The sequence below is a fragment of the Paramormyrops kingsleyae genome, chromosome 1 (genome assembly GCF_048594095.1).
Source record: "Paramormyrops kingsleyae isolate MSU_618 chromosome 1, PKINGS_0.4, whole genome shotgun sequence".
In the NCBI taxonomy this organism is placed as follows: domain Eukaryota; kingdom Metazoa; phylum Chordata; class Actinopteri; order Osteoglossiformes; family Mormyridae; genus Paramormyrops; species Paramormyrops kingsleyae.
Window position 1 is genome coordinate 71251120 of NC_132797.1, and position 23471 is coordinate 71274590.

Consider the following 23471-nt stretch of genomic DNA (forward strand, 5'->3'; position numbering starts at 1 on the left):
ATAGATTAATTACAGACAGTCTCCATGTTACAAATGAGATCCGTTCCCTGAAATCCTAAAGAATTTGTCTGAAAAATATTAATACAGGAAATAATAATAATAACTACACAATAATAATCAAGCCGACCAACTGATGAAGCTGCGCAGTGTTTTCACAAGTGTCACAAAGTAGAGTGTGCGTGCAAGTCAGACATTCTTATCCTGGGGACAGCATGCACCGATTTGCACTAAAAGACTATTGTCAATGAATTTGAACATTGTCGCCTGGTTTTGTCCATCCAAATGATACTCGATGGGTCTGAACACCCGTGGCTGGTTTTTCGACCAATCAGATAACAGAAATGAGTTTGAACACTGGCGTCTGGCTTTGACCAATTAGATAAGACAGATGGGATGCTGCATCTCCAGGCTGACTGATAGTGTGTTATTGAGGCAACGGGAGGCTATATTTCCGAAAGGCTTGTCAGAGCCACTGGCTGTCAGACATGGCATGATAAAGTCCTACAGGCAGCTGGTAGCTTAAGTAGCACCTTGCATCCAGAGGCTCCAGTGACCTGATTGCATGCAACGTCTAAGCAGGTGTACAGAGTCTCCTCCCATCGTGACATACTTGCTCTGTGTCAGGTCCACCATGATGAAGTCCTTCTCCAGCAGCACAGCTACGGCATAAGGTTCCTGCACCTCTGCAATCAGAAAGGCACAGAGCTTCCTGAAGGCATCCGGGACATGAGACCTCAATAGGTGTCACTTTGTTACGTCTGGTCACTATTTTACACATTAAGTATAACCTTAAGTTCTGAAAATATAATGTGAAAATAAAATGTGGTGCAGGTTGACGCAGGGTGTGTGTCACCAGGCCCTTACATTATTTTAATTACATTTTCCCCAGGATTAGCTCTGATAAAGACCGAGCATACAAGATAATATCTCTCTCAAATATTGTCCAGGTGGAATCCTGATTTGTGCCTGAACCAATTAATTCTGCTGGCCTTAGGGTATAAACGATTGTTTGTAAATTTACTGTAGCCTGCGAAGGACCTGGGGGAACTGCTATTATAATGCAAATATAACATGGAAACCTGAGGATATTCACATACCACAGCTCTGAGATCTTTCATATCTGGTGCTCAGGTATATCATATATATCACCGTTGGGTAGATTAAGGGCCTTGATCAAGGGCCTTAGGGTGGAATCACTCTACTGACCCTCTTGTTTCTGCCCATAGTCAATTCCAGATATTGAAGTTCACAAAACCAGTGGAAGTATACCAACCATTAGGGTATGGGGTCTCGCAGAGCACCAGGAAATCCACAATGGGGTGATCCATCTCCAGCACGGTGACAGACTTTCCGTGCATGATGGTGAGTGCCGGCCTCTTGCCGGCCTTGTCATAGGACAGCCCCCCCGAAAACACGATGAAAGGTTCACTGCTGAAGGAAGAATGAGCTTAGGCTTGTTTATATGGAAGTTATATAATAGCTAATTACAAATAGCAACAAACCATCTGGGCACTAAAGGCAGCTTTCTTCAAAGAATGTTTTAATCCCTTTTTGGTTATATAAAACCTTCAGTATATTTGCTAATAATGAGCTCAAATTTCCAAAAGCATCTGTTTTGTTGTGATAAGAGTCTCATGAAACCCCCTACAAACAGAAACCTAAAATAACACTGAGCTCAATGCCAGACGGATCGTCTGAGACTCCCGTTGGTCTCCGTTGACGTCATAGTGACATGGGGTTGCAGGAGTTGACTTTACCTGCTCCGGGTTGTCTTGAACTCAACTTTTGGGATGGGCTTGCATGATTCTGCCTTCTTGCTGTCCTTCTGAGTTTTTCCTGGTTGGAAAGTGGAAAGAGAGAAATGCAGGCGCATTCCATCACGTGGGTCCCTGGCGGCCTTAAAAATCCCCATCCAGGAAAGAATACAAACGCAGAGAATAACTCTACATCAGTATATGATGTTTAGGGGATTTGTTAACCTAGTGAGAGTAGTAGGTGATAAACATGATGACTTCAGATTTGAACAAACTCATGGAGAGAAACAGAAGAGTCTTTAACAAAAAAGGAAAGAGAATAAGGGCATCAAGTCTAGAAATTGGGCCACGTCCATGTACTTCACCTCATCAAACAGTAAGATTAGCAGATAAGATCAGAAGCTTGGATCTGTGGATGAGAGCAAGCGACATGGGGGTAGATGTCCTCACCATGCGGGAAGGTGACCTGGAAGGGTTTGGTGGTGTTCCTCATGTTCCAGGTGGTCAGACTGCCATCTGCATGGCTGCACATGAAAAGCTTCCCCTCGTGGTGCCAACCGACAGAGTGGATAGCCTAAGGTGGATTTTAGGTGGTGACAGGATGAAGACATGGCAGGGATCGGTCAAAGACAGGGGCGTGCAACTTTGGTCCATTGGCAATGTAGATGCTATCTTCTTTTTCTGAATTGCAATTTCTTATTATTTCCAATAGGTTAGCATTTATTGACGTAAATGTGTTGGTGAAACGAAGTCCCATTGATTCTTAGAGGCTGCAGGTGAACCAGCATGAAGCTAATCTAATAACAATCATTTAAAAAGGGACCTGCTCATTCTTCCAAAGAGTTCCAAGAGGACTCAAAACATGTTACTGCATGGCTCCTGTCAAATAAATAGCGCAATGATTCTCTCAGCCTCCCATGAAAGATTAAGGTCGCTTTGATCTACGGACGGCCTTCCAGGTCCACCGGGTGAGTGCAGCCAAACTTACCTCATCGTACTGGATTCTAAAGTCTGCTTTTTTAGCACGCAGGTCCCACTGAACCACAGTCCCACTCTCAAATGCAATCAGTAGCTGCGGAAAGTGATGGGGAAATGCAGATTTTAGACAGGTAAAAAAGCTGAAGAGTCGTTCATGCTAAATGCTAAATAATGCTAAATGGTCAAAAGGCAAATTGGGAAAGCTAACAAAGAGTTTCTCTTACTTGCAACAATAAAGAGTGGGTGTCATAAGTAAGCAGTAGTCAATGAATGGACTCATGGGGTCCAAGATAGTGGATGGTGAGGCATCTACTGCAGCACTCACCTTGGCTTCATCCCTGGGTCTGTCACTCAGGTGCACCACAGGTCCAGGGTGGGTTTTGGTGGATCTAGGAATGAGATCAAACATGGCAATGTGGAATCTTTTACTGAAGAAACTGGTATTTATGGTTTTCATATGATGATGATTTTTGAATGTCGGTCTAAATCAAGTTTAGCACAACTGGGTGTTGCAACAATTTGTGCCAGAACCAGTAAAACTGTCCAAAGCACTTTCACGGCTAATCCATTTACATTTCTTTAAAGCTGCAATTTGTCTCATTGGACCACTTGATTGAATTGGACATAGAGTTTAGAGTAGTAACCGCAGCAAATGAAATGTGTCTTTATAGAAGTTAAAACTTTGGATCAAAGGGTTTTTGATCTTAATGAGAGCCATCTGTAGACATACAAATTTCCTAACATTTAAATGTTTATGATCATAAATCTCAGTCCAGCATTATGAATGCAGTTAATAAAAAGCACTGACACTGGGACATCAAACTGGAAAGTAACAGGTTTACTTGACCCTAAGCTCACCTGACTAGTGCAACATCAGAACTCATTAGCTCAAAGTCATGATGATCAGAAGTAAACTCACAACCCAAGGTTCTGACATGCCATGACAACAGCTGTTGGAACCCAGTCATCGAGGTGTAAAAGCACGTTCACCTGTGTCAGGATCCATCTCTCTTCAGCGGTCAGAGCTGAATATCTATACAGCAAACACACTCTTCCCAATTCCAGCTATACTGTATCTAGTAACATCCCCGGCATTTTCTTCCATTTCAATAATTATTGTTTCCACCGTCAGCTAGTCTTAACACCACCTATAACCATTCCACTGTGACTCTACACGAGCTCAATCATGAAATTACTTCTCAACGTAGTTTGTGCTCCTTGTTCGATAGAACACTTGAGGATGATGAAAAGAACATAATGACCACTGTGAAATTATAAAGTCTAGAATGTTCTGATCATGGATGTGAGGATTAAAACATGAACAAAGCAACAACAGCGTAAGGTGTAACTATCGATTTGTGTTAACAGTCTTAATCTGGACACAATGTATAGATAAGAAAACAGAAGTAAATGGATGTATATGTAAGTGTCTTGTTGCAGAAGTTCACCAATCCGATAACATTCTGAGAAGGTTTTCTCTTGTATAAATGCCTGATACAAATGTTCCTCAGCACATTCCGATGACCTGACGAGGTGCTACAAACATGCATGTCAAACGCTTTGTTCTTTATTTCTCAAAGACACAACACCATGCAGACTCTGATCGCTAGTAGATTTATTTTGTCCCCAGAGCTGAATTTGGAAACAGAAGCCAGTTTGCTGTTCAGTTGGGTACATCTGGATGAATAGGGCTTGTTCGTCTGTCTCGCATATCACCATAGCAACCACCGGGCATGATGTTTGTTTGTGAGCTATTTTCTGGCTCATAATTCCCAATTACAGAAGAAGAAGCGATTTGGATAGAGAGTGAACAAAGGTAGTCATTTATTCCAAGCTAGCAAGGCAAAGTAAACACAGGGGTAGGTTCGAATCAGGGTCTGATCAGGCAAGACTAGGGTGTCGTTCAGCACAGAGAACAAGAGCCCTGCCAATCTCCTCACTGAAAGGAAACACACCATCCATCCATCCATCCACCCATCTATTTTGTGAATGGGGGTTCCAGAGCCCATCCCGGAAGCTACAGGCGCAAGGCAGAAGAAACACACCAAAAAAGTAGAATTTATCATCCATTTTCTGTAACCGCTTATCCTATTCAGTAGCAGAATTTAATGAGACTTTTTTCAAATTTACCATATTTTACCATAAATGCGATGCCTAGTTTTCTAAAAGTCATTTATGAGGAAGGCGGAATGTGAGTTAAGCAAGACTGAGGACAAACACAGACCAACAAAGATGAACAAGGTTGGATCTCACTCACACCGGGCAATTCACCATGAAGTGCCTATGTAGTGTTTAAAAGTAGCTGCCACAGGACAAATATTAGTTAAAATGAAAATAGCCTGGCACTGCTGTAGCAAAGTGTTTCCCAACCCAGTCCTCGGGGCCCCCAGACAGTCCACGTTTTGGCTGGGAGCATCTGGGGGCCCCCGGGGGCCGTGATGGGAAACGCTACTGTAACAGACCAGAGGCAGCCTTCACTCTGATTTCCCCACACGCTAAGAAGTTATGAGAAATATCACTATGTACGCCAAGTAATTTAGTTAAATAAAGAAAATAAAATAGGAGCCAGATATTAGGCATGTTACCTAAAAAGAGAGCACACATCAATTCAGTATTTGTCAAGAGGGATTCCCACTGACTTATGGACAGATCCTGTATTTATTTCAGTGTTTTCTACACAGTGGTTCCCATAACTTTTAGAGAAAAAAAAATTTAAAAGACGTAATTCATCAGGTTATTCCCACTATTCTGCCACTATACTCCAATATCTTGAGGAAAAACTACTCGCTGCTTGAAAAGCCTAATAATTAACGTCCATATACAGTAAAAATCTCCATAAACATAATTTAACATGGGTCACAGCAGTTTGTACGTTCTGCTGTAATAATTATAATGAAATACTGGAAAATGCAAATACTGTGCAAATGAGGAATGGCACCAGAGAAACCTTGCAATGTTTCACCAATCACTTACAAAACAACATCTTTCAGTGCTTTCTTTACAAGTTCGGTCGTGATCTTGGCATTGACAGTGATTCCACATTCCGAAATAGTTCTCTTATACAAAACATTGTTGATGTATAATACATCAGCCTGTTTTTTTTGTTGAGTGTGATGTCACTAACGAGTAACGGCCTTCAATTAAATCAGTTAAATGCCTTTTTGTGATGCCAATCAGCTGTGATTGAATAGCAGGGCAATCAGGACCGTCATCAGTCATTTATAGTGAAATGCATTTTCAAGACCCCTGACATCATTGTTATTAACTATGATTATACTCACAGTTCTATGGCCTTGTTCCACATGATGACATATCCGGAGAGGATGAAGGACTCTATGTTGACAATGTGCGTGTTTCCACGCTCTGTTCCCACATACAGCCATTTACTCTGGAACGGGACGTGGCAGAAAGTGATGCTGGAGAGAGAGGAAAAAGAAGAGAGGATGGAAGAGCACTGGCACCAAAAGGCTGGTGACGGGATAGTTTGGGGTGCAAAACACAGGGTGGAGTGTGGTTCAGTGGGTTAGGACACTGTGCTTGTGACTGGAAGGTCACTGGTTGAAATCCGCCACCTAGCAAAGCCATTTCCCCTTTGGGCCCCTAACCCCCAATTGCTCCAGCAACGGTCTGACTCTTCCTTTGCAAATACATACATTGCTCAGAAAAAATGCATCTGCTCAATAAATCTAGGGTATTATAGTTTAAAAATCTCAGGGACACTCTTAACAAACATATGCAAGCTTCATAAAGCAGGTATGAAATGTGCAGTATATCAGAGCACACGCATGGAAATTAAATGTATCAAAATCATCAGCATCAATCCCCTGTGTGGTAGTTTTGCGCACCTAAAAAGGCTGAGTCACACTTACATGGCTTAATTCAAGATGAGTAACCAGCCAAAAGTTTGTTGTGAGTAAGTATTCAGTTGGGGATCCATCACTGCCTACAAGGTAGAGCAGTATGATTTGGTCAAACCTTCTGGCCCCAGCAGCTCCCCATTAGTTTTTACTAATGCTGGACTCAAATCCCAGCCAACAAGCAGAACCTGTCCTCATCTCCTGCCTTCAGCCTCAATTTGTCAAGTTTAAATTAACCTGAGGAGGAAGGATTTAAAAGGTTGAATGCCACCTGCAAAAAGTAAGGATTTTATGCAAATGTTCTAATTGGTTGCCAGAAACATGAAATTGTTGCCCTTGGCAGAAAGTGAAAACTCTTTAACTCTGATATGAATTGGACTGAACAGAATCAGCAACATGATGTCAGTTTGGTACCCAGTCACTATACTCTTATTTACCCTCTCTTTCATACCAAACTCATTTTATGTCCAGCAAAGGACAATCACTACTGGCAGTGTTACCTATAGCTAGATGACTAGCTAGTTAGTGTCAGCCAGGAAATAGTTTGCTAGTTGTGTTCAAACTGTGTGACATGGAGATGGAAAAGGCTGTGTTGTGTTGGTGTTTGCAGCTGGCTAGCAAATCCTGAAGGACAGTGTAATTTGTACAGGTAACTACAAACTGAGCTGGTCTGCTATCTACCTTGCTGGCTAACATTACCGGACTAACATTGACCAGGGTCTCCAGCTCTCACGTATCTGGCGTGACACTCACGCTTTCAAACTCTCACGCTCGCACAAGAAACCTCATGGCAAATCTATATTATTCCATTATTAATCTAAAATTGGCTACTTCAAAAGTGTTGTGGTAGTTTGCAAACCCTACAGGCTATTTACAAGGTAATAAAACTCTTACACACGCGTAAATGTGTGTGCAGACTTGTCTCAAATTGAAAATCTCACTCCAGCTAACTGACCAAAGTTGGCAGCTCTGCCTTAACATAAGTTCATAACACAGTTTCGCAGTATGTGTGTGATTGCACATTAAACATATAGCTACCCAAGCAGATGTACGTAATATATTTTGACAGTTTAAGGCTTACGCAGCATGTATCTGCAGAACAACAACACAGAAACAATTCAGCTGCCTTCTTATACTTGCATGCAGCTAAAGATAGTTAACCTTGTTTACTGCCGCTGAGATGTGAGTCGTGATTGTCACGGCGTGACAACTTGTTGATGATGTGTTGAATTATCGTAGATGACAGGAATTATTGTGGATGGGGGAGGGGATTAAGATGCAATCTGACGGAGGAAGCTCTCTCATTGGCCAGATTAACCTGACTGCGAGTTTACTGCAAGCGCAACAACTTGCACAGTCAATGCAGGCATGTTATTGGATGACTGAATAACTATTTCATACTCTACATTTTTCTGAAATGTTGGGTAGGCACGTGCCTACCTATTGACTGGCACTATGCCTCGGCCACAAAGTGAGGTCAGCATTGGGCCCGTGATCCCATTTGCTCCAAGGCCGCTGGCTGACTCTGCTTTCTGACCACAAAACTTGCTCTTTCATGTCTATATGTCTGTGAATTACATGGACTGTAAGATGGGCTTTGCAAAAACTACCCAATTTTCCCACAGAGATGAATAAAGTTATCATTACACTGTCCTAAAGGCATAGGTAACTTCAGAATAGAATAATTATTAATTGCTTGATATTCATATATTGTTAGATGTTTCCATCAATACTTTCCCCCTTCTCTAGCTAAGGGATCAATATAGAAAGCAACAAGGCCGTCTTCATATTTCCTGAGTGAAACATATTTCTAAACACCACAGAATTCTGTGTGAGAACCTTGATTGTGCAAAGCAGTCAGAGGCCAACCCACACAGCAAGAGCGGCAAGGACTCTCTCATTCTTCTGCTTCACCTGAAAAATGAAGGCAACTTTTTTTCTCCAGAAGAATCACCATATTAAAAAGAGAGAAGTCTTTTGTGTTGGATGTGCAGCCTCCAGAGCGCCCTCCGGTGATGGATTTCTATATAAAGGGGCAAATCCCAACATGAAGCACAAAGCACACACACAAGTGTAGAAGTCTGAATGTGCCATTCAGAAACTGAGGATCTGGCCGCCGTGCAAAAAGAGAAAACAAGGACATACGCTAAAATTTCACAGAGCCTTCTGGAAATGTCACACGACCATGTGTGTGCACTTGTGTGAGCTCATCGACTCACCGCTCTCTATTAAACTTCAGAGAGTGTAGAACTGCAGGATGTTTTTGCCGCAGGTTCCACAGGTGAAGTGTGTCATCTGCACACGCCGTGACTAGTGCCCCCTATAGGTGAAGAGAAAGAAAATGTCACAGCATTTATTTTTGACAAAAGCTTATTCTCTCAGTGAACAGCAACGTTCGATTATTTAGCAGACAACTTTCCCCAAAGCAGTCGACGGGTGTAGAGAACAGGGTTGGACAGCATCCCTGAAGCAGCCTATCTCTAGGCCCCAATGGTGATAAGACTGACCTACCACAGATGGGATTGGAACCCACAACCTTCTGGACAGCATACCCCCGTAGAGCACTGTGTAGTACTATACAGCACTGAATGGTACCCTTCTAATGATAATCTGGAGGTTTCTTTGTGTTTGCAGGCATGTGGGTGTGTGGTTGTGAGTGTGTGTGTGTGTGTGTGTGTGTGTTTGCTCGGCTGAAATAATGGAAGAAAGATTTCTGGCCTGTTCTCTATTCTTTGAGGATCTATGTACATGCTAAGTAAGCAGCTCTCAGTTTTCAGGTTAGCAGATATAGTTTTGTCTGGTTTTAGCTGCCACAGCACGATTCACATTTGAGTGACTGCACAGCGCACATTAATGCAGATGAAAGCCAGCTTTGAGAGGAGCGTCAGGATTCTGAATTGATGCTACGCCTGATTTTATTTCCTCCACAATCAGCCTGTCTTGGAGCCCACATCCTTTCGCAGCACCTCGTGTCGCTACCGACACGCAGGTCTGTTTATGTGAGCAGGGTCTGTTTATATTAAGTACAGATGATAAATAATCAGCAAGGGTGTAAAAAAAAAATCACTAAAAACATCTGCCTCCTTCTAATACATTAAAATAAAAATACTAGTCACACACAAGGTGAATCAATATCTTTTGTGTTAAGTGGTGGAGTGTTAAGTGTGAGTTATGTACGGGTGCAAGGGGTGAGAAGCAGAATAGGTGAGGTTTACGCCCCCCCACTTGGCCACAAAGAGTCACTACACTGGGGGGTGAGGCCCCAGTGACAACAAACCTGCCATGTGTGTAAGGTATTAGGAGGTATGAATGATGTGTGAGTAAGACATGAGTAGAACATAAGGTGCTTGTAATGCATACAGGTGCCAGAGGGACAGATGCATGCTTCTGTGCAGGGACAATCACTTCCCTTCTGATGCACAGTAATTAATGCAGTTTCAAGCCATACCGTCATTTGCATTTTCATGTGATCGCGAACCAAATGCTCACAAAAGCATGCTCTTCAAGCGTCTGTTGGCTGCTGATAGATAACAAAGGTGAATTGGAGGGGGGGTGGGGGGTAGCTGGCTGAACCAGCAGCACCATAAAACTGCACCATTGGGAAGGCAGAGGCTCAACAGGGAGCTCTGGAGCATATGCTTTAAATAACCAGCCAGTTACGAAGGCACTACACTGCATGCTGCTTTCCTTCATGTTAAAGGGAACGGTCTAATTTATCCATTGTAGAGCTTCTATCGCTATAGCAACATTGTGAAACAATGGAGTGACATGGAATTCTTTTGATCCTTTGAAATGGACAATGGAAGAACCTTACCTTATTCACTATACTTACCCATACTCTTACCTGCCACACTTACTATCCTCCATACTATTACTTCCCTCATCATACTTACTAAATTCTCTATCCACACTCCCCATACTTACTCATGAATTTACGTGGTCCACTACACTTACATACTCTAAGCTTCACTCAACATGCCCATATTCTTACTCCCCTCGTTCTACATGCTTCTAATCTTACCTCTCTGACTATACTCCACCATTCTCTTATCTTACTCACCATGCTTACTCACCTCGTTGATGAGGAACTGCACCTGAAGAACAGCAGCTCCACTTTCATGCTGGCAGTGACAGTCAACACCTGGCCTCCCCAGTCTGATGGCATCTCCCAGTTAAGGAGGTTCCCATAAGCACACGTGCAAAAAAAAAACATGGAGAGGTGAAACCCGACAGGGACCAGCTGAGTACTGCCATTCATGCCCTTTTTTCTATTATACTTTGTTATTTTATTCTCTAAAACACATTGTCCTCTTCACTGCTTTGACCTTTTCAGCATTATGTGATGAAAGCTCCACTACAAAGATTGACAATGACATTGGAGCAGGAATCACAGGCATGCTGCATGGCTCTGTAGGTTCGGACACTGCACCTCTATCTGAAAGGCCAACAGAGGAGTAATCATATCACGGGCCGGTTACTCTGGTAGGGGTACCACCCTGAGCAAGGTTCTTAACCCTCCCCCCCACAGGGGTACCAGATAAACGGCTGACCCTAAGCTCTCACCCAGATCTGACCTGTGTCTCATAGGAGAGCAAGATGAGATATGAATTAGACTCCAATCTAATTCTAATGTCTACTGGGACTCAGATGTATCCCAGACACACCGTGGAAGCCTTGGCCTGCTTTTAGAAATCCTCAGAACACTATGCCAGTGGTCAAGCAGAACAACTTCATCCTAAGCACTTCATCTTCATCACCAACAAGCCACTTCTTCTACACCTCGCCTTGTCTTAACCTCGACCCTCCAAAAGCTTCTAAAATAACTGCAGTCTGGTTGATCATTGCTAACATGACGTAAGACAATCATAGGGCTCAACCAGACAGCTTCATGCCTAACTTCTGTCTGAAGGTTGTAGAGCACCTCCACTCTGAGGCCCCTTCATTGTTGAGCAAACAATGTCAAAGTCTGAGGAGCTTGTTTTCCAACCCATTAACATTCTTTTTCACTGTTTGCATCAGTAGGACGCTACGAACACACAATTCCCAACATGAAATTTTAACCAAGAGATCTACTGCAAAAATTAATACAGAAATTTATGGCTACAAACTTTCTTGAAGGAGCAACGATGAAGTATTACATGCTTACTTAATGCATTAATTAACCAGTTAAATAATCATGACGGTCCATGTATTTCATACAGGAACTATATTAGGTCATGATTTGTTCTTGAGTAGTGACTGAGTAACTAAGTTATTTGTACCCCCCTCAAGTAAAGTGTTACCCCGATTTCGTATTGCAATGAAAGACAAGATAAACTGGTTCTCAAAAACATACAAAGAGAGCACAGATGCAAAAACAGGGGTGTACTTACTACACAGCAAAACAATCAAAATGAAGTCTGGCCTCTACACATGTATCAAACGGGGAAGGCTCCAGACACAATAGCTTTATTATCCCGGACAATGGCTTTGGTCCCTCAACCAGATCTTCCAACTTCCAGAGGAACATGCTGAACACTCAAGGAACACTGGTAGTAGGTGTCAAAGCGTGAACAAACAATGATTCTTTCAAAAGCAGCATGGTTACTGATCCACCGAGGGGGGTTATGAAATGAAGGTGCTCATTATTAGCAGGACTGCTTATCGACACCCTGCTATAGCTAATCTGAGCTGCAACAGGGAAGCGATTACATTACAGTCATGTGACCAAGATGAGGGTCTTTGATTGACTTGCCACCAATGTATGTCATCATCCTGACTGAGAAAACATGGAACACATGAATAAAGGGAATGTTTGAAGTACAACCTTGATGCCCTGACATTTACATGAATGTTTTTTTTTTTTATTGAGGGCATGAGATGTTAAGCCAATAGGCATGAAAGCTTCAGGAAGCTTCGTATGTAATTATTTGGGTGATCAGTATTGTTTTCACAAATATAAGTTGCATTAAGAATAGAAAAGTTTGTTTTGCGCAGGGTAGCTGTGCATCAGCATTCTACAAACGGAAGCATCTGCTGAAATATTTTTATATTACCGTTTGTTTAAGGAATTAGGAAGTCATACATAATCCCTATCAGAATGGAGGCTGAGGTCACCGAGTTAATAGCCTGCAATGCATGAATGGCTGCTAATTGCCTTCAGCTCGATAGTCTTCATGACGATAAATCTGAATGCCGGAGCACATTATAGCCAAAATAACGGGAAGATGACAGGCGGAACGTTACTTCTGAGCGGTGAAATGTGCGGGCAGGAAAGAAGATACCAGATCACTAAAATACAAACTGATCTTCCTCACTATCTCATGACCATGACGACAGACTCTACTGATTTGAATCGCCTTGTACTGAAATTGAATGCTGACTGAAGTCAGACTCTGAGGCGGTACTGATGTAGTAACGGCTTTGTCATGTTTTTGTATGGAGACGGCAAACAAAAGGCTTTTTACTCACTCACAAACTTTCAGTCGACACTATTGAAGCGTACTTGACAGCAGAATCACACACTCGGATCGTACGTGCGAGTCTTACTGGTGTGAACATCATTCATTATTCAGAAATCACAGGCCGCAGTGAATCTCCAGTGACCGCTCCCACTGACCAGCTGCATCCACAAGGCAGGCAGATAAACACTCTACAGAACTGGGCAGTCTGGGATTCATGGGACAAGCCAGAAATCTTCCATGAATTTTATTCCCATCCCCTAAGACTCTCAAACCCTCATGTAGTAGTGAAGTCGCACTTTCTCAGAGTTTAGATGATGTTTCTATATCAGTATCACGCTAAAAACTCAGGCTCCTCATCTGCCCAGTTAGTTCCGCTCTGGTTCTGCCTTTCAGTCTCCTCTCGGGCGCTTTTCACGGCTGCCACATAATCATACCATAACCAGTTCATTTTTATAAACCAGTGACTCAGTGCGGAAGAACTGCCCCACGTTCTTCAGTCTGATTCCGATGCTGACGTCAGGTGAGATACCAGCAGGTTTTCTCAGAGGCGGAAGATGTGGAAGCAGGGACGGAGAAATGGGCAGTGAGTCAGAGCGGGGGGGAACAAAGAAAAAGGATGGATAGAGAGAAAAGGAGAATGAGGGAGGGAAATGATGGAAAGACAAATTGAAGGTAAGAGAAAGGAAGTGTGAGGGAGTGCTGAGGGGTGATGGGAACTGGGAGGTGAGAGAGAAGAAGGTGCTGAACGGAACAGGAGCGAAAACGAGGCGAGGCTTTAGGCCTGAGTCACGGAAACAACAGTGACTCAGAGGAGGAGGGGCATCCAGTGACGTAACACTGACCCCTACATGTTGAGGATAGCAGTGGTTTCTCGGCAAATGTCAAACTGCACAGGACCCTGGCGTTTTCACGGATAAACTAAGTTCAAAGCCCTTGTGGACAAGTTCTTGTTTTGCTCTGTGATGGACACAAAACCACTCTGCAGGGTGGTTGGGGGGGGGGGGGGGGGTAGAGGTATCATCTACTTCTCCACTTTAATGTCATAATACCGTTAGGGAAATATCTTACTGTTTGTTTACTTTCCAGTATGCTTGAGATCTCATTGACTTAGCAGACATGATTATCAGGATATACATACATAGCCAGTATGACAAAAATGTAACATAAGAACAAAATAGACAAAAAAAACATAAATAACTCAATACGAGTGAACTTCTCTCAGCAGCACGGAGAGGAATCTGACAGATGGTTCTTGCCTTTCTTAATCAGGCTTTTTCGCAAGAACGTTTTGACACTATCGGGGAATGGTTCCATTATCCTGAAGACTTTTACAAGGCTGTGACTGAGCATGTTCCTGGTCTCATTTTACTAGCCGTCAATTGTTACTGCTCTATAACCAGATTTAATGTCTTCTTCCTGAGCTGGTCAGAGGAGCGCAGTATTCAATGGACAGTTAACTGGCCTCTAAATTGTGAAGGAAACACTTGTAAACAGTCTTTGGGGAAAAATTAAAAAGAAAAATGTGCCATCAGTGAAGGCTCATCCTGACAGAAGCTCAACTGTCTTGATAATCTTTTAAAAATGTTTTTTTCTGCTCAGCATTAAAGGATCCTGCAAATTTAATTGAGAATGCAGCTTTGAAAAATCATGTGTGTGTGTGTGTGTGTGTGTGTGTGTGTGTGTGTGACAGTCTACATCAATGTGTGTATGTGCGCGTGTGTGTGTGTGCGCGTGTGTGTGTGTATGTATATTTCTCTTAATGTATGTATGTCAGAGAGTGTATGTCCCTCTGAGTGTTTGTATGTCTGTGAGAGAGTGCATATCTCTCTGAAAGAGAGAGAGAGAGATAGAGAGAGAGGGCGATATCTGTATATCTGTGTGAGTGTGACTGTCTCTGTGTGTATGTGTGTGTGACAGTCTACATCAGTGTGTGTGTGTGTGTGTGTGTGTGTGTGTGAGAGAGAGAGAGAGAGAGAGAGAGAGAAAGAGAGACAGAGGGAGACAGTGTATGTCCCTGTGTTTGAAATACCAGGCAGACTTGAGGACACCTTCCCTGGATGGGTCACAGATGTGCCACGGCAGTGTCACAGAAAGTTATTAGCCTCGCAGCTGCTGCCACATAAAATAAGGGGCTGGCAAGCAGGAGAGCATGGAGACCAGTTCCCGTGCTCAGCCCGGAAGCCTCTACTTACTGTTTTATAATTAAGAAGGCAACAATTATGCTACTCATCTAATTATTTTTACCCCTCATATTTTTAGCCCTCCCTGGTACTTAGGAGACCAAAATAAAATGAAAAGCTTGTTAAATTGGAGTAAATAATTAGCTCTGGTTTAACCTCTATATTGGGTAATTAAAGTCTGATAAATAGCCGGAAGTAGTAGAGTCTTCTGTACTGTGCCTGTCTGCAGTGCCAGAGTCAGACTCTGACCATCTATGATGTTTCATGTTCATGCTGGTTACACCTCTGAGGGGATAGAAGTTCCAACTCTAATATCCAAACAGCGGAGGGGGAAACCATTCATCAGAACACCAGCTGCAGAGTTTGTTACCCCAAACGGATTCCTGTCTCAGTGGCAGGGGGAGTATCTGTCAATGAGGAGGCTCTGCTCGCTGCTTCTCCCCCAGACACACACTTCCGGCCCCAATTCATTTATACTGGGGGTCAGGGCCAGTCAAGGTTCAGCAGTTGTTGCACTTCTGATGCCAGGAGATTTACAGACGCTTCAGTGTTCAAATGAATTTCCTGTGTCGCACACGGGATCTTCTTCATACAGCGATAGATCATTCCGGAGAAATGAGGCTGATTGTGACTCTACAGACAGAGAATATAAATGCGGGGGGGGGGGGGGGGGGGGGGGGTTAGGGGGGGTTGGATCTGTGAGGTACACGCGTTATTTATGGGTGTGATTTTTGGGCAGCATTCAAAAAAACATCCAACAGCCCTCAGACTGCAGAGCAAACTACGTTTAGGTCATCTGGTGATTACAGCACAAGATATTGCATAATCATAGCAAGCAAAATCTATCATCCCACAAACACAGAATATAATAATAAATAATGTATCCTCTGTCTGAGTGGAGAATGGTCTGACTGTGGTATTGTGTGTTTATTTGGGATGACCCTGATTTCATGATATAATGACACGAAAAATAAATTGAAGTGATGAAAGGAGCCGTTCGTGAGAGAACTGAAGAGAAACGGAGAGATGAAAGAGGATTAGCGTCACAGCTTGTATCCATCATCTTCCTCAGTCGGCATGCCATACGCTTCATCCATCACCCTCATCAGTCAGCACCTCATACCCTAACTCCCTCAGGAAACAGTCACATGGCCCAAAGTTTCAAAGTCCATTTATCAACAGATGACAAAGAGACAGGACTTTCCCCCCTCCCCCCACTAATTATTGTAATTTTCTTCTTTAGTCTCCTTAGTTGACCTACCCTCCCTCACTCCCACACACAGCTGCACGTCTCAGATTGGAACACATCAGAACACTTTGACCCGATGATCTGCTACACAACCCGAAAGGGAAGACTCAAGGACACTGTCAGTCCGTAGCCAGCCGTCCAACTATTCAGGCTGCAGTTCAGTCATGCAAGATTCTCCTGCTTCTGATCACATGACACAGGATGAACAAGTGGAAGTTACTCTATTGGTCCATGGCCTTCAATGGCCAACAATGGGACTACTGAGGCTGCCAGGAAGCTTAGCAAAGAGTCACTGGAGAGCAGCAGCGCAAGGGAGTGGGAGAGGTCTGGTTTCCCTGGCAGGTTGAGGGGGCCCTAAAATTTTTATGCCGGGGCCTATCAACAAAATCCTCTGAGGGAGAGACCCCCCCCCCCCCAACCACTGAAGGCCCAAGGTGACATTTTGCCAGAATTTGTGCTTATCCTGTCTTGGATGGATGGAGCCCCATCCCAGCCTCACTTTGTGTGAAATTTTGCTACAGATCACTTTACAAAAAGCATATAGCAGAGAGAAGAAAGAAACAAGAAATACGATATAGTAGAAAGGAGTACATGCAGTAGCAGGAACACAGGAAGGACAGGGACTGTCCGTGTGCCCAGACAGGTGGGACGTGAGCCCGGGTGCAGAGTCCAGGCTGGTGTGGCACTGATGCTGCAGCACCAGCACCTGTGTGCGGATTTAAATTTGGGAAAATAATCCCCAGTTGGTCCCAGAGCATGTGAATCATGGTTAACATGAATGATTTGTTCTGTCTGGTACCGAATGAATTATTAATGTCCCTCAGAGGCCTGCAGGCCTGATGAAAATCTGAGCAGTGCGCTGTCAGAGCACCCGGGCAGAGCAACCCCCCCCCCCCCCATTTACTCCTGCACTGTCTGTGAATGGCTGTTTGCATGTTTCTGGGTAGTCTGTTGAATGTTGAAGGTACATTTCAGGGTGACCTGGCAAAAAAGAAAAAAAAATCTTTGTTCTGCATAATTAATTCGAATGTATCTGTACGAGGAAAGAAGCACAGACAGATCCTGCTGGTGGACTGGGAAACGTGAGCCCCCGGCTTTGGCCAGTCCGGACCACCTGGTCAAAAGAGAAACGTCATGGACAGTGTGCGACTTAATGGGTTGGAATGCTGTGCCTGTGATTAGACGATCAGAAGGTCACCAGTTCAAATCCCTGGTAAGCCAGAGTGATTTCCCTGGTAGACCCTTAGCAAGGCCCTTAACCCCAAGGGCCCCGGAGGCTGGTTGACCCCATTTTCTCTCCAAACATGAATGTCTGCGAAATAATGTCATTTAACCATGTGGGACACTGTGGTTAGTGTGGTTAGTGTCTGCAGCAAGGTATCTGAATCCACTAAGCTTCTTCAAAACAACACATACCTAAGGGGCCTGAAGAAGAAACTAATTAGATGGTCTTGTGATGTGACTGCACATATAGTGATTAGTGTACAAAGTGTACGCATCACAGTTATGCAAATGAATTGGAGGATGTTTAAGCATCTTTATTAAGATGTTACCTAATATCAGACTCATCAACACCAACAGCACTTAAGTCGTTTAATAATCCAGTGCATATCGGTGGAAAATTGTATAATTACCTATGGGTGACATGTATTTAATAATAGAAGAGCATTAATGGTTAATTAATGGTTCTCCCAGTCTGCTTACACTCCCCTCCGTCTCTGTGTTAAACAAATAATGTTGTGGGGTTGCTGTCCTGGTGCGTGTTCTGCCGTTGCTATAAAAAGCGGAAGGCAGGATGGACTGAGTCTCACCTAAGCAGGAAGGATGGAGGAGGAATCACATCAGGCGTTTTAAAGATTCTAGAACTGAATGCCATGGACCAGATGGCAGTTTGTCTTTTCGGGGGATTCGGATCACAGTGGATTTGGAGAGTGGTGGAGAGTGTTTGATACATACGTGACATTCATTCACATGCACAAAACAATAAAGAGCAGTGTCCCTATGGCATCAAGAGCCCCCCCCCCCCCGTCCATCTAACCACCTGTTTCCACATCACACCAAGCATATCACCCTCCCCCCCCCACACACACACACACACACGCCCTACTGCTACATTGTATTGCACTATTCACAATATCTGCACTAGGCAAATTATTTATTATGTTGATTATCTTGATTGTCTTGGCTTGTTCTGCACGCCACAAATTAATTTTCTTGTATGATTCTGATTCTGATAAAGGCAAAATCAAAGAAGCTCAACCTCACACAACCTCTGCTAATTTTCAACGCTAGAAGCACACTATGGACCTCTCGTCTCCAGAGAAAAAGCTCCTGATTTGGACAGCACTACAAGATACAATGTAGTCTGACGCGACTAATTCGTAAAGAGGGACCCGTCTCCCATTGACAGTGCTGAAAACATCCTCACCCACGGTGACAGAATGATTACACTGTTACACGGCAGGTTGAAGGAATTTCAGACAGAAAAAATAAAGCTTGTTAAATCATCCATCCATGAAAAGGAAATTGGAAAACACAATCACATCATCATTTTTAAAAATGACACACCAGCCCAAACAGTGGAGTGTGAAAAGAAATGAGTGTTTTTAAAGCCTGTGTGAGTTGATCTTTTGAAAGCCCATAGTGAATACTTGTCCCGATTCATAAATAAGCCTTTAAGTATAGAATGTTAATTACTCCAGTTGAAAAATGTCATAATGGATATAAATAAATAAATGTAAAGGTTACATTATGCACAATGGGACAATGGATTGACACACACAGATGCGGATACAGGTATAACTGGCACAAACAGACTTGGAGTACAGGTATAACTGACAGACACATACAGGGGATACTGGGACGACTGGCACATCCAGACTGGGAGCTGCGGCCTACTCCAGTGCGCACGTTACTACGTTTGCTTCAATGGAGCAGTAGAATGAGCTCTGCTCAGCGATCAGTCTCAGCATGAACGTTTGCTTCATACAGACACTCTGGCATCCCTCTTCCTCTCCTCCATAGCCCATCTCAGACTCCAACACCACCGACCACACAACCTCCTAGTAGTGAGTCATTACGTGGGTTGAAAATCCACACACCCACACTAACATGCCTAGGAGCACGTGTGTGGCCGTTATCTGATCAGTGACAGATTACCTAACCGGACCTAACCGATAGACGCGATGATTAACTTACAACGGCGTTCAGAGTCAAGATCTGTTGGAAGACCGTTCACGTTATAAGCAGGCCCTTCTTTGGAGAAAGCCCACAGGAATGAAAATCAATGAGGCTCCTCATCTTCTCTTACTGACATTGCAGTAACCTACACCGATACCACTACACCCTGAGCACAATTGTTAGGACTGACAGTAACACGGTGATAATCTATCCTTCCATTATTCTATCATAATCTGCCTACATGTTCCAGCGTTCGGTGCCGGGATTCGGCCGCGGTTCTTTGCAGCTGGTTTGGAAGAGCCGACTATGTTGGGCAGCAGCTGGCAATTCGCCGTCAGTGATAAAGACTCATCCAGTCTCTCGTAATTACAGAGTGCTGGACCTTAATACTGCTGACAGCTCTCCTTGTCTGCTTTCCTCCTCATCTCCAACGCCCCCCCCCCCCCCCCGTCCTTCATTTCCTCACTCGTCACCTTCAGAGCAAGGGCCGCACCGCGTTATCCCACACAACCAAATTACTCCCGGTGGCTGTAAATCTCCCTTCATCACCTCCCATTTGGAGGAATTCGCTCTGCCTCGTTCCTGCACGTCTCTCTCTTCCCGCCTGGCCAATAAAACACACCCCTGGAGAGGAGCACAAGCCGACAGGGTGAACCTTTATTGAATTTGTTTTTTAGACACATGATAGGAACTATGAAGCGTACTGACTGACGGCATGATACCAAGACGGACACCACAGATGTGAATACTGCAACACTTTAACAACTAATAAAATAAAGACCAGGCGTGAAAACGGAATCTACATCTGGACAGGGTCCCTCCAAAGTGATAATCACCCCTTCAAAAGGAAAGGGGCCCGGCAGGCATGAGCCATTGTGATGGCATCTCTCCAGTAGTTCCTCATGACTGAAATTATACAGTTCGCACGGTAACGCGACGTGACGCGTCTCCCTTTCCATCCTAACAAAGGAAGCGATCTTCTCACAGCCCTGGAGCAACACACTCAGAGTAGGAATAATCAGGGCGAACGTTTCTGTGTGCTTCCCATCAGCGTTATCACAGGAGATCAGCAGATTATCAACCGAACATTCATAAACCTCACGGTTACAGAACATAATATGGCACTCAGACCAGGGTGTTTCAGGAGGAAATAGACAAAGATGTCCAAAATGTTATATGGTACAAAGGCATCAGTATGACATTCACGCTCGTGGGAGTTTTTCATATACAAAAATGTTCTGTAAAAATGTTCCAAGCGACTAGAGGAGGCGGGACCAAGACATCTGATAGGGTGGACCCACCTCCTCTCAAGCTGATTGGTTATCTCTCTGAACCAATCATTTTTTTCTTCTGGCCTCAGAACATTTTTGTGTAAGTAAAGCAACATTCACACACTGCTCTGAATGTCCTCTGTCACTTTGATCTGTGTTTAGCCATTCTTACCCCCCCCCCACATCAGAAGACTAGCTCTCTGTGGGGGGGTAGAGTGTGCCCAGGGCTTTAATAAAGCAGACACAGGTGCCAGTCTGGCTTGATCAATGTGTCAAGGGAGCCTTTCCTGCTGGGTGACCCAGAACTCGGGCTCCCCGGGCTTGGATGTGCATCTACAACTCGGACAAAAGCAGCAACAGATGCGCTACTGGCGAGCATCGTTCAAAGAATTACTAAGCTCTACTCACGCCTTACACTTCCATACGAGCATGACGTTTGGGATTATTCTCAGAGCCAGTGCTCCCCCTCAGAGCAATTCACAGTTTAGGGAGCAGGAATAAAAATCGAGTATCAACGGAAGGATACAATTGTGGAGTCTTCCTGGCCCATGAACCAAAAACGCTTGTATTACTATTTGATATCCTTAACGATTATGGTAATTTACTGGCCTTAAACTACAGGCATATATTAAGAACTCAACTCTATGGGGGGGAGGGGGGGTGGCGGCAGGCACTTTCGTAGAGTTTTACAGAAAAAGCCATGAATAAATGCAGAGTTTCTCCGGTGGGGATCGATATCAATTGAATTCTTCAACTGCAATCCCCCTTAACCAGGCTATGATGTAAGTTTAGGTCACCACGGTAACACGCTCATCTTTCCGCCATGCGGCTGACTCACTGCTTGCTCTTTAAAATCCATGCCAACTCGAAAGCAGTTTTTCGGGACTTTATACCGACGGGGGTGTAAACAGAGAGCGTTGAATGACAGTTATGAAACAGGTGAACTGCGCCGCAGTACGACGGCAGCTCTGCTACACGCAGCACAATGCGCCACAGCACCTGCGCTTCCGTCACGGGCGACAGAAATTCTGTGAAATTCAATGAATATTTCCCAGCTATTCCAATTATTCAGGAGTCCCCGTGTGTCACCAAAGTGCTCGACGGGCATGTGGACCCACGTCCATGACACTAAATCCTCTGTCTTTGGCGGCGCACGTCAGGTGAAAACTGTTTCCGCCCATTGCTGAATGTATCTGATATGTTTCTTTCGTAAAATGTACCTAAGATGTCAGTTAGCCCGAGGTGTGCAGGAGCTACAAGCCTATATGAGTTTCAGGGACGCGCCGAAATTGCGCAGAGGATTTGTGGCATCTGATGAGCTTTCAGTGCCAAACTCTACCTTGGGTCTGAGTTAAAAAGGTCAGGGGAGAAAGAACAAACAGTGAGATAAGCAGGTGGGAGATGAGCAAATGGAAAAGGAAAAGGCAGCGACGGTGAAAGGACTGAGTTAGGGTTAGAGGAAAAACCTGGCTTGTGAATTATATGGATCAGGCACAGGGAACGCATGCAGTAGCAGAACTGAGCCATTTTTTGCATTCCTTGTGCTGCTATCTATAACTGATGACCTTTCCTTTCATCAGCACTACCCCCATACCCAGCATTCACCAGTCTACCCCAAGGCCAAAAGCCAGAAGAACAGAACTCAGCAGCCCAGCTTCAAATACATCTCACCTCAAGATACCCGAAGCACGGACCCATCAATCTGCAACACACTTGGACTCAAGTTCAATCTCAGACCAATCTCAGTTCCAGAAGCAAGGGGCAGCATTCAAGTCCATTAATTCAGACCTCCTTCGCTAAACAGAGGGAGTGGATACCAGGGATCACAAATCGCTGGGACCTACTTTTGGCTCTCATTCCGCTTTGGCTACGTTCCTCTGCTACTTTAGTTGTTACTGTTTCTCCGAGAGGAAGGTTCATTTACACTGACTGAGGGCAGGGCTGAACTTCAGAATACAAACAGGCAGGACATACAGGGAGAGAATTGTGGATACAGAGAGAAGGCATTTAGGCTGAATGAGGAGAAGAAAGCTCAGGTAACATAGCCAAAGGGGAATGAGAGTCTCAGTCAAGTCTCAGTCCTGCTACAGCTGTCTGTAACCAGCATATTGTCACTGTCCATTAAAAACCATGCATGTCCACTTTTTTACCATAGATTTAACACGCCTACTCTCCTCTGTCTAGGCATCTAATTGACCACTGAAAAAATGGTTTATGAAAACAATGATTTAATTAGTATTTATGTTTGTACTAGATACCATCTTTACTCATGATGGTAATTTATGTGGATTACTTTATATTGTTACTTTTAACAACTTAACATTGATAGATAGATAATTAGCTAATTAACATCAAGAATATAAAGCAAAATTAGTTTAGGTCTTATTGACACTGACATATTTGCCTCTCTGACAACAATCCATGTTAATTTATAGCATTAAACCGTTTACTGACAGCCGTATAAAGATGTGCTTCTATTTGTGATTCTGAGGGTGTCTCATTGCATTGTTTTGGGTTTGTAAAGTAGTTTCTGAAAAACTAATTTTTTTCATGCTCCTG

At 43.9% G+C, this 23471-nt stretch overlaps 1 protein-coding gene across 5 annotated transcripts in view; it reads right to left on the reverse strand.

Moving 5' to 3' along the window:
* The window catches only part of LOC111844286 (syntaxin-binding protein 5-like), a 52101-nt gene that overhangs the window by 22115 nt on the left and 6515 nt on the right, over positions 1-23471 (reverse strand). For 3 of the 5 annotated variants that reach the window (XR_002838385.2, XM_023812828.2, XM_023812667.2), the window contains exons 4-12: positions 10663-10744; positions 8809-8909; positions 6014-6148; positions 3058-3121; positions 2743-2826; positions 2205-2328; positions 1758-1836; positions 1274-1431; positions 611-683 (exon numbers count right to left, since the gene is read on the reverse strand). Coding sequence is in view for 4 of the 5 variants with exons in the window: in XM_023812828.2 (XP_023668596.2) it covers positions 611-683; positions 1274-1431; positions 1758-1836; positions 2205-2328; positions 2743-2826; positions 3058-3121; positions 6014-6148; positions 8809-8909; positions 10663-10744 (900 nt within the window). In the remaining variant the exon portion in view is untranslated. The remainder of the gene's footprint in view (positions 1-610; positions 684-1273; positions 1432-1757; positions 1837-2204; positions 2329-2742; positions 2827-3057; positions 3122-6013; positions 6149-8808; positions 8910-10662; positions 10745-23471) is intronic. The other 2 variants (XM_023812756.2, XM_023812952.2) reach the window with 1 other exon arrangement.